This window comes from Centruroides sculpturatus, unplaced genomic scaffold (genome assembly GCF_000671375.1).
Source record: "Centruroides sculpturatus isolate CEXI.00-Female unplaced genomic scaffold, Cexi_2.0 scaffold54, whole genome shotgun sequence".
NCBI classification, from domain to species: Eukaryota; Metazoa; Arthropoda; class Arachnida; order Scorpiones; family Buthidae; genus Centruroides; species Centruroides sculpturatus.
The window spans coordinates 931,230-941,412 of record NW_019384340.1 but is presented as its reverse complement, the minus strand read 5'-3'; the positions used below and the strand labels follow the sequence as shown (position 1 = coordinate 941,412).

The 10,183-nt window shown below is 30.7% G+C and overlaps 2 protein-coding genes and 1 long non-coding RNA gene across 3 annotated transcripts; all 3 read left to right on the top strand.

Annotated features, from left to right (window-relative positions):
- Nucleotides 1–3,666: 3,666 nt before the first annotated feature.
- LOC111633889 (BTB/POZ domain-containing protein 3-like) lies at nucleotides 3,667–5,743 on the top strand. Its single transcript, XM_023378535.1, has 3 exons — nucleotides 3,667–3,738; nucleotides 4,284–4,540; nucleotides 4,608–5,743. Exons 1-3 carry the CDS (start codon nucleotides 3,718–3,720, stop codon nucleotides 5,698–5,700), a joined length of 1,371 nt encoding a protein of 456 aa, XP_023234303.1. The 5' UTR covers nucleotides 3,667–3,717; the 3' UTR covers nucleotides 5,701–5,743.
- A 295-nt stretch (nucleotides 5,744–6,038) lies between these two features.
- LOC111634039 lies at nucleotides 6,039–6,468 on the top strand. The gene is made up of 2 exons (XR_002758135.1): nucleotides 6,039–6,169; nucleotides 6,242–6,468. It is a non-coding gene; the product is annotated as an uncharacterized LOC111634039 (long non-coding RNA).
- Nucleotides 6,469–7,626: 1,158 nt separating this feature from the next.
- On the top strand, nucleotides 7,627–9,891 carry LOC111634164 (delta-like protein 1). Its single transcript, XM_023378872.1, has 9 exons — nucleotides 7,627–7,671; nucleotides 7,736–8,035; nucleotides 8,207–8,270; nucleotides 8,344–8,790; nucleotides 8,934–8,994; nucleotides 9,080–9,210; nucleotides 9,281–9,341; nucleotides 9,444–9,574; nucleotides 9,652–9,891. Exons 1-9 carry the CDS (start codon nucleotides 7,627–7,629, stop codon nucleotides 9,792–9,794), a joined length of 1,383 nt encoding a protein of 460 aa, XP_023234640.1. The 3' UTR covers nucleotides 9,795–9,891.
- The last annotated feature ends 292 nt before the right edge of the window (nucleotides 9,892–10,183 follow it).

Here is a 10,183-nt window from a genome sequence, read left to right as displayed (position 1 = left end):
ATTACACAAAATTATTCATAACAGAAAATTTTAAATATAAAAATTTTTAAAGTTAGCAGTTTTTATTTTTATTTTAATAGTAAATAAATAATCTCATTGAAAGTTTAACAAGTTTTTTTACTTACCATGAAATTTTAAGGAAAAGTGAAATGCTATAACTACAAACAATAATATTTTGAATGACCAACTGATAGTTTCACAAAATAAAAAGACGATCATCCTCTTTTTATTGTATGAAACTGCTGTATTTATTCTAATAAACAGTGGCGTTTCATAGTAAGCGTACTTTCTTATAAAAGAAAAATTGCACGTTGTATTCAGCAATGTCTTCTTTATTGTATGTTGAAATAAAGTGCAAGTTTGTCCAGTGTTGCAAATAATAATAAAGTAAAAAAGTTACCAGATTTACTCCATTAATAGTCACTCTAATAAAATGTGTAGTTGCAGGATGAGAAGAATTATACACAGTGTGTTGTTTATTAGAATAAATAAGAAACTTTTAATTCTAGTATAAATTTAGTCATTTCTCTAAATATATAATTATATTTAAAAATAATAATGAAGTTTTAACTTAAATATGAAAGTAGGAGTCATCGATTTTAATTATCACTAAAAGAATCGGAAAAGNATAAATGGTTGAAAGATTTTATATTAAAAATTGAACTATTTTCATATGTATTTAGGTAATGCAAATTAGGACATTATTGTATTACATAGGAATTAAGAATAATAGATTAACATCGTAATATAATATTAAATCTTATTGTATAGAAACATTAACTTTTATAATAAAAAAATTTAGAACTTTAATAATTCCACTTAAGTTAGTTAAAGCAAGAAAGATGATGATTAATTTATTTTTGATAAATTTAGATAAATAAATATAATTGCATGTATTGATTCTATGTAGGAGTAGGAGGTAAAAAATTAATTATTTATTAAAAAAGAATTTTTTCATTTTCCATAAATTCTGCTACTTCTCTTTAATAACAATTAAAAATTGAGTTAAAGTTAATAGTAGATTTGAAGTTATAATCTTTTATTAATATCAAAACTTTAGTTTAATAATACATAAAATAGAGATGTTTTATTCAAAGATAATTCCATAAATTTGTTAAAAAGTAATGAAACATTTATTGTATTTAAAATATTGTAATTATAATTATATATATTAATGAAGATAGGATTTTAAACACTATATTCGTTAATTATAACTTCTAAACCAATAATATATAGAAAAAAAAATGGAGACTCATCATTTTTTATCTTATATAATTGATCATTTAAAAGACCTTGACCGGTTTTACAAATAATACATTTTTAAACAGTGATTTATAATTCTGCGATGTTTCTACAATTCAGAAATTCCCAAAATTTGATTTAATAATTAATGAATTGTATCAGTTATCAGATTAAATACAGTCTACATCTGACAAAGATGTATTAACTTAGCTTTATCTCTAGACACAAACCTTGGCATCTTACCCTGATTTCAAACAGTGGCACCATTTTTGTATTTAATTTTTTATACGAAATAAGTAAAGATATATTAACTATATAAATTTTAGTTTACGAAGCGACTCGCTTTGCATTTTTATTGGAATTTTTTTAGAAATCTTTGAAATAGGAAGAATTTGGTTAGGGGGGAAAAACAGAAAATGAAGGTTTATATGTCGATTGTTAGTAGGGATTTGGAAAAAAATCTTTGTCATGAATAATGTTCGAGGAATTGGCTATTATTGATATACGTTTTTCAGTATAAATCATTGATTAATAACAATCTGTGCTTTTAAAACGGACAACGTGAGGAAAGGCACGCCCTTCCTGGCTGCTGCTTTTTCCTACACATTGGAATGTCACACCCATCGTTCAGCTGGACCAAACCGAATTATCGAACCAAATTAAAAAAATTATTTATTAAACAATTAAAACTTGTATTTTTTCTCCTTTCCTATCTAAAAGTAATACTTGAATGCTCTACAGACTACCTTCAAGTATTAAATTCTGGAATTAAACACTTAATTTCAAATCGACTAACCAATCAATTTTAACTACAGTAATTCCTCTGTTTAATAAACTGTAAATCTTACTAATAAATTACGGTAATTAGATATAAAGTATTTTAAGCGTTAATTTATTTTTTATAATTAAAAATAACGTGCGAAAATATCGATCATCGTTTTAATATATTTATATATCGTTTATATCGCTTGAATTAGTAATTTAATACTAATGATGTATGACTTAATGGTTTCAGTAACAAGAGCAATGTCATCGAAGTTCGGTGTAAGAAATTATAATATAGAAATTTTAATTTAATGCCGGTTTATATCCTAAAATTAGCGTTAAATATTACGTAAAATTATAAATTCTTCTGATAGCTCGACACGTTCACGTTACATTTCCTCGACTCGAAAGTTGCTACTGTTATAAATTATTCACGGGTATAAAATTACGCAAAAGTTAATACGATTAAAAAATTAATAAGGATTAAAAAATATATACAGAAATCCCTCTTAATGCGTCATAATTAGCACAATTCTGTCATATATAAGACGTGTCGAACGATTGTAAACACTAGATTCTTAACGTGCCGATTAATATTATGACATACTTTATAAATTCTATAAAAATCAATCTTGGTTCCTGCAAAATAATGAAATTTAATAGAATTTTTACATAAATTATGCCTTATTTTATTCAGTTTTAAAGAAGTAGAATGAGTATTCGAGATTTACGTCAGTATGTGGTATTGATTATATATGAAAGAACCTCTGATTAGTGCGCTTGACTAAAGTATCATATTCTGATGTTAACATCGGCCCATTATGAAAAAAATTTTCCATGAATTGATTTAACACAATGTAATATAACGTATGATCCTATAATAATGATTATTATACAATTAGCTTGTATCGTGACTATTCCGAATTATCATCAAAGTCCCTTCATTTTAATACACACAGAACTTTAATTTTTTAATGATATAATTTTATAATTAAATTTCTTTTTTTTTCTCTACGATAAATTTTGTGTTAGTATATATATAAAAAACAAGCGATTCGAACCGAAATTATTGTAATAAAACGCAATTTTCTGTAGAAACCATTTATTTAATATAACTGCCGAACATAAAATTGAATTTACCAAGAACGAATTTGTTCTGGTTCATTTTTTATTAAATCCGCGATTAAAAACTTTTTAATACGCAATTTATATTACGAACCTTTAATAACGGCCACCTCCCAATTGTTTTATGTTCTATTCGGTGTCCGTTGTTGGGAGGTTTGTATATATTTTCCTTTATTAAATCTATCGATTACGAACTTAAAAAGCCGTGTCTTGTTAAGTGATCTCGTATGTAAAATGCTTAAATTCGAATTTAAATAATGAAAAAAAAAGTAAAATTTAAAATTAGCCATTTAAAGATATATCCATGGGATGTACTAAGTTGTAATTGCCTAGTTATTGCACATCATCCGTGACGATTTCTAACGCCGTTGCCATGGCATCGGCTAAAGTGGATCACACTTCGATAAAACCTCGTAAAATACATTGGCCAAGTTGGATCAGTCGTGCGAGAGGCGCCCCGTTAATACATTATACAACAATTGTGGGCTTGGTTAACAAAGCGAGACCTCGTGGCCTGCATTTTGAGTCTGTAGTTCTAAGCCTGCGGTTGTTAATAAATGCGATGGAAAGTTTTTAAAATTACATATGTCTTCGATGTTTCTTCAGGTAAGAAATAAATCTTTTCTTTCATCCGTTTATGGTAGCTTCATGGAATTTTTGTAATTTATTAAACGGGCGCATGCTGTTTAATCACGCAATCTTGTCGAAAACATTCGTGACTTGTACATTTGGGAGATGACTACGTGGTTCTAAAGAGGTTAAGAAACCCAGTTAAGAAAAAAGCTATAAACCTTGTTTTAAACACGCTAAAGATCGAAAATTCTCTCATTCATTCGTGGTTCAACGGTCCATTGCACTGGAACCCGTTAATCCTTTCTAGATTCTTAAAGGTTTGATTGATAATTTATTATAATTTGATTATGAAAATTTATTCTTATATTAAATATATAACTAATTAATATTTATGTATCTAGTTCTAAGATGGACTTACAAGAATTTTTCTATTTATTTTCGGTTATACCAAATTCGCTCCTCACGTTACAATGCAGGATTTACACGCCATTCCAATATTTCACGTCTATTGAAGAGATTAATTGAGAATTTGCGCATATTAGACAAATTATTAAGATATATTTTCACTATTCTCCCAGGACAATATGAATGAGTGGCAAGGCGAAAGTGAGAAAGTTCTTCAAAGAACATCCTCACTTTTGAAGAACACCGCCTTATCTGACGTTACGTTCATCGTTGGACCGAACACTTCGTCTAAACGATATGTGGGTCACCGTGTTCTGTTGGCGATGACTAGTCCCGTATTTGAAGCCATGTTCTATGGCGACATGGCTGACAAATCCAAGGTGATTCGAATCACAGACATAGCACCAATTGGGTTCGAAAATCTCTTGAGGTAAGTTTATAATTTTATTTATTGGAATGAATGTAAACACTTAAATCTTACGTGTGTAATATTTTAGGTACGCTTACACGGACACGTTAAAATTTCAAACGGTGGACGATGCCATGTTAACGGCATACGCAGCGAAAAAATACCTTCTTCCTCATCTTCTCAGAGAATGTTTCAATTATATTGAAAGAAACGTTTCTCCGAAGAACGCATGCCAAGTCTACGAGTTTGCAATCATCATGGAAGCTCACACTCTAGTTTTTCAGTGCTTAAATACTATAGACCGACAGACGTATCACGTTTTAACTTCGAGTACGTTTCTCAACGTCAGTGTGGGTACTTTAGAGTTAATAGTGCGCCGTGAATATCTCAATCTGTATTCGGAATTCTCGTTGTATAGTGCTCTTTATCTATGGGCGGAAGAAGAATGCAAGCGACGAAATTTAGATCCCGAAATAGAGAATTTGAGGCACGCCCTAGAGAATGTACTTCCTTATATAAGATGGTTGACGATGACATCGGAAGAATTCTGCAAAGGACCCGCCAAAAGTGGACTTTTAAATAAGGAAGAGTGCTATTGTGTGTTTATGAATTTAGCAATCCAAGGCATCATTCCAATGCCGAAAGGACTTTCTAACGAGACAAATAAGAGACTTTCACCTCCCGAATATTTTATCGTTGTTCGCTATAAACCGACATCTTTCCACACACCCGTCAGACCCATCAGGGCATTCGGAAGCCATTTTGTGGTCACCAATCGTGATATATTCTTAGTGGGTGTCAGTATCCCAGTCAGATTGGACAGTGGTTATTATTCTATCAGGCAGCCACGCTTCGATGGTAACCTTCGATTAACTTACAAGATACAAGAAGAGAAAACGGAGAGGGAGGACATTGATGTGAACTTTACACTCTCCAAAGAAAAAGACGTTCGATTGAAATTAACCAAACCGTTTTACTTGAGAAGGGGTCTGGAATATGTGATGGAACTTCAAGTACGCACCATATTAGCCGAAGATGTGATCGTACCAACGTTGAGGAACAAAAGGAAGGAGGACACGGTCGAGGGAGTAACATTCCATTTCCACCCTATACAGAAAGCTCTATCGATCAGCAATCCGGCAGAAGCTATGGAATTTGCAGAGATCTACTTTTATTTCTAACTCTAATCTTTTAAAATTATTTTATGTACATCTTTTATTCATCTATTGCCATATTACAATATTCGCTGTGTATATGTAAAGTATTTAAAGCTATATTTCAATCTATTTTGAGTTGANACAACTCTCTTAGAAAAATGTTTTCAGAAAGTTTATTAAAATAGTTAATAAGAAATTTTTAATATTTTCATACTTCATTAATTTACACTATTAATTACGTCAAGTGTATTATTAAACATATGGTATAACTATAATTGTTTTGATTGATTAACATACTATACTATACTCTGTATATTTAATTTGAATTTAGTTAAAATATATATACATATATATTTTAGTAAATTTAATATATATAATTATATCAATAGCTATTGCTACAAGTGGTGTTGAAGATGTTAGAACAGTGTTAGATTTCTATAGGCAATTTGACGATCCATTAGAAGCCTTTAAAGAAAACCAAAGAAAGTTACAGGTGAGTCGGAATCGGGTTTGTAACCATTCTGAATATTTTAACATACAATATAAATGTTTTTTATTCAATTAGGAACAAGAACGACAAATAAAGCAATTGCAAGAAGAGAAAAAGTCGTCATTGACCGGAGCATGGACAGGACGTTTCTTTAGGAGATAAGTTTTTAAATGTAAAATATGCAGTACGTTCAGTATTGTTCAGACACAACTAATACGAGTTTAGATGATATATTGTATATGTTTCTTTGAAAATGGAAGAATTTTATGTTTTCTTTTTGTAATAAAACAAGTTCAAAATTATTTGTTTAGTTTTTGTTTGATATAATTCAAAATTCAAATACAAGAATGTTTTAAAATTTAATAATAATTTCACTTATCAACAATTATATAAAATTATAACTTTCTTAATATTTACTCAAACTTACTTGAACATAATTAAATTACACAAAATTATTCATAACAGAAAATTTTAAATATAAAAATTTTTAAAGTTAGCAGTTTTTATTTTTATTTTAATAGTAAATAAATAATCTCATTGAAAGTTTAACAAGTTTTTTTACTTACCATGAAATTTTAAGGAAAAGTGAAATGCTATAACTACAAACAATAATATTTTGAATGACCAACTGATAGTTTCACAAAATAAAAAGACGATCATCCTCTTTTTATTGTATGAAACTGCTGTATTTATTCTAATAAACAGTGGCGTTTCATAGTAAGCGTACTTTCTTATAAAAGAAAAATTGCACGTTGTATTCAGCAATGTCTTCTTTATTGTATGTTGAAATAAAGTGCAAGTTTGTCCAGTGTTGCAAATAATAATAAAGTAAAAAAGTTACCAGATTTACTCCATTAATAGTCACTCTAATAAAATGTGTAGTTGCAGGATGAGAAGAATTATACACAGTGTGTTGTTTATTAGAATAAATAAGAAACTTTTAATTCTAGTATAAATTTAGTCATTTCTCTAAATATATAATTATATTTAAAAATAATAATGAAGTTTTAACTTAAATATGAAAGTAGGAGTCATCGATTTTAATTATCACTAAAAGAATCGGAAAAGTAGTTTAGAGACGGCAATAAAAGTCATTTATATGAATAAAATACGAACTTTCTGACATTGACACCACTTACTTATTCATTTTAACATTACCTGGAAAGAATTAATAATAAACTTATCAAATATTTATTATAATTTCTTCGAAACTGATAAATTATTTCTAGACTAAAAACGTGTGTTTTAAGATATGAAAATTTCAATCAACTACCCCCAACTGGTGAGTCACGGATAGAAGTTTCTGATGTCATTACAGGTCATTAGCCTTAGATACGACCTTCTCATCGAAGATGACATAAAAACCAGTTAGTAAATAACATAAGGAAGTATACAAAGGATTCCAATACAGGAAACAATAATGGTCGCTCTGTCAGGATAATTCTGTACTTCGGTCTGATATGACGTCTCTTGTGGTGTTCTTGCTATCTATATTTATACACCGTGTAAGTTTTAATGCTCTATTTTAATTTATGTACAAAATATTTCGATTAATATCGTGTGTTTTAGGTGTCGTCTTCGGGTATCGTCCATTTGCGCCTGGAGGAGTTACTTAACACGAGGAATAACGATGTAACCGGGCAATGTTGTCACGTTAACGAGACGGAGGACGAATGTTACGAACCCTGTAATATTTTCCTCAGGATATGTGGCACTCACGTTTCTAGATTTCAAAATTTATTCAATTTACATTTACGTATTGATCCCAATACGCCATGCTCCTTTGGACTCGTCGTGACGGACGTCCTGCCGAAAGAAGACCCCGTGAAAGACACGGCCATAAACATGACTTTTGAGTTTCCTTGGCCCGTAAGTGTTATTTTGTTCTTAGTTTAATGTCATGTGTAAGTGTGCCGGGTTAATGTTTTATCGTGGCTTTAAAAGATTCTTGATGTAATTTCTTCCAGAAAAATTTGATAATTTATAACTCTACGGAAGGTCTTTTGTTTTATAAATTTACTTTTGTTTTGCTTCTTCTAGGGAAAGATATTATTTATAATCGAGGCGTGGCACAGTCCTAATGGAAGCGATCCCGTCGATGGAGGTAAACATAGTGTTCAATATGTAATTTTAAATCTTGTACAGTACATAAAAATGATTTGTTTCTTTTTTCATAGCTGTTAAAGACGGCAGATTGATTGCTAGATTTGTCAACCAACACAAGTCATCTCCTAATAATGTATGGAAAACTACCAACTTAACTGCCGAAAACGATGCTTCTCTGGAATACAGTTTTAAAGTAGCCTGTTCTCCCGGATATACTGGAAGCAAATGTGTCGAAAAATGCCCATCGTCTAACGACACCGAAGCTACCTTCGTTTGTTCTCCTACTGGAAGCAAAGTTTGTCGCGAAGGTTGGACAGGAAAGCATTGCGATCGTCCGATTTGTCGCGAAGGCTGTCAGGGATATTGCACCAAACCTTACGATTGTGTTTGTAGAATCGGGTGGAGAGGAGACACTTGCGAGGAATGTGTACCACTACCGGGATGTATGCATGGCTCGTGCGATTCCACATTCCAGTGTAATTGTATTTCAGGATGGGACGGGCTCTTCTGCAGCCAGCGTAAGTACCAATTAATTTCGTGGTCTTTCACCACTTTTCTCGCTAGTCACCATTCTTAATTATTTAAAATTCGATATATTTAAGGAAGACAATATGTTGTATTGTAAACGAATCATAATAAATTCAACCATTTTAATTTGTAGCGATTTGTAAGGAGGGTTGCCACGCTACAAGAGGTTACTGCGAAGATCCCGGCGAATGCAAGTAAGATCTGTATATATATTATAATATTTATATAGAAAATTTATTTTTAATGCTAATATAAACGGATCGAAAATACTTTTCGCAGATGTCGAATTGGATGGAAAGGTGAAACATGCGACGAATGTAGAAAATTACCTGGATGTGTCCATGGCTATTGTGAAAAACCTCTAGACTGCATTTGTGAAGAAGGATGGACTAGTTTATTCTGTCACATACGTAAGACATTTTAATTAATTAATAATATATTATTTTATACGAAAATCGTTCTTAATTTTTGTATATTTAGCAAAATGCAGCCAAAATTGCAGTAAAGAACACGGATATTGTACCAAACCCAACGAATGTAGGTAAGTATGATAAACGGGATGATACTATTAATAAATGATCGATCGTAGTTTAGTTTATTGGGGCATGGCTTTACGATTATGAAATTATATTGTTATTTTTAGATGCCGCGTAGGTTGGCAAGGCGAAAATTGCGACCAATGTTTCCCGTATCCCGGTTGCCAGAACGGAACTTGCGATAAACCGTGGGAATGTAATTGTTTACCCGGATATAGTGGCCCGTTATGCGATAGAAGTAAGTTCGACTCGTGAATTATTTTTTGCCTAAATTATTCAAATTTAACTTAAAATTTTCACGTGTTTTTTTCGTAGAAATTGATTATTGCGAATTGATGAATCCGTGTTTGAACAATGGAACGTGCGTAAACATGGCGGATCGAGACGAATATTTGTGTATATGTCCAGACGAATATCACGGTCAAAATTGCGAATTACACGAGAAAAACGAAGAATAATTCGTTGAAACATTTAAAATTTCATAATTATTTATTATTTTGGACTAGAGGAATATGAGAAAAATACCAAGAGAATGGCGAATGAGTGAAGTACAGTAGAGCGTCGATTATCCGAAAGTCAATCATCCGAAAGAATTCCAGTCGGCAAATTTAAATTTTCGGCAGTGTTTGGGCGCTGCAATCTTTGGCTATGTCTTGGACTACTCAAATATTTTACGTTTTTGATACTAAATTAACATCTTTAATAATTATAATTTTTATTTTAATAATATAATTTTTTATTGTTTTTATATTTTTCAATATATTTATTTTGTTCGTACAAAATAAAAAAATAATTTTTAACGATACAATAGTCTTCGTTAGGCTTAACATCGACGAAAATTCAACGC

Excerpts from the sequence above, each read along its gene's own strand:
- LOC111633889 (XM_023378535.1), top strand. The coding sequence starts at position 3,718 with ATGTCTTCGATGTTTCTTCAG. Across the intron at positions 3,739-4,283 it reads TGTCTTCGATGTTTCTTCAG|GACAATATGAATGAGTGGCA; the intron begins GTAAGAAATAAA and ends CTATTCTCCCAG. Across the intron at positions 4,541-4,607 it reads GGGTTCGAAAATCTCTTGAG|GTACGCTTACACGGACACGT; the intron begins GTAAGTTTATAA and ends GTAATATTTTAG.
- LOC111634164 (XM_023378872.1), top strand. The coding sequence starts at position 7,627 with ATGACGTCTCTTGTGGTGTTCTTGCTATCTATATTTATACACCGT. Across the intron at positions 7,672-7,735 it reads TATCTATATTTATACACCGT|GTGTCGTCTTCGGGTATCGT; the intron begins GTAAGTTTTAAT and ends CGTGTGTTTTAG. Across the intron at positions 8,791-8,933 it reads CGGGCTCTTCTGCAGCCAGC|CGATTTGTAAGGAGGGTTGC; the intron begins GTAAGTACCAAT and ends TTTAATTTGTAG.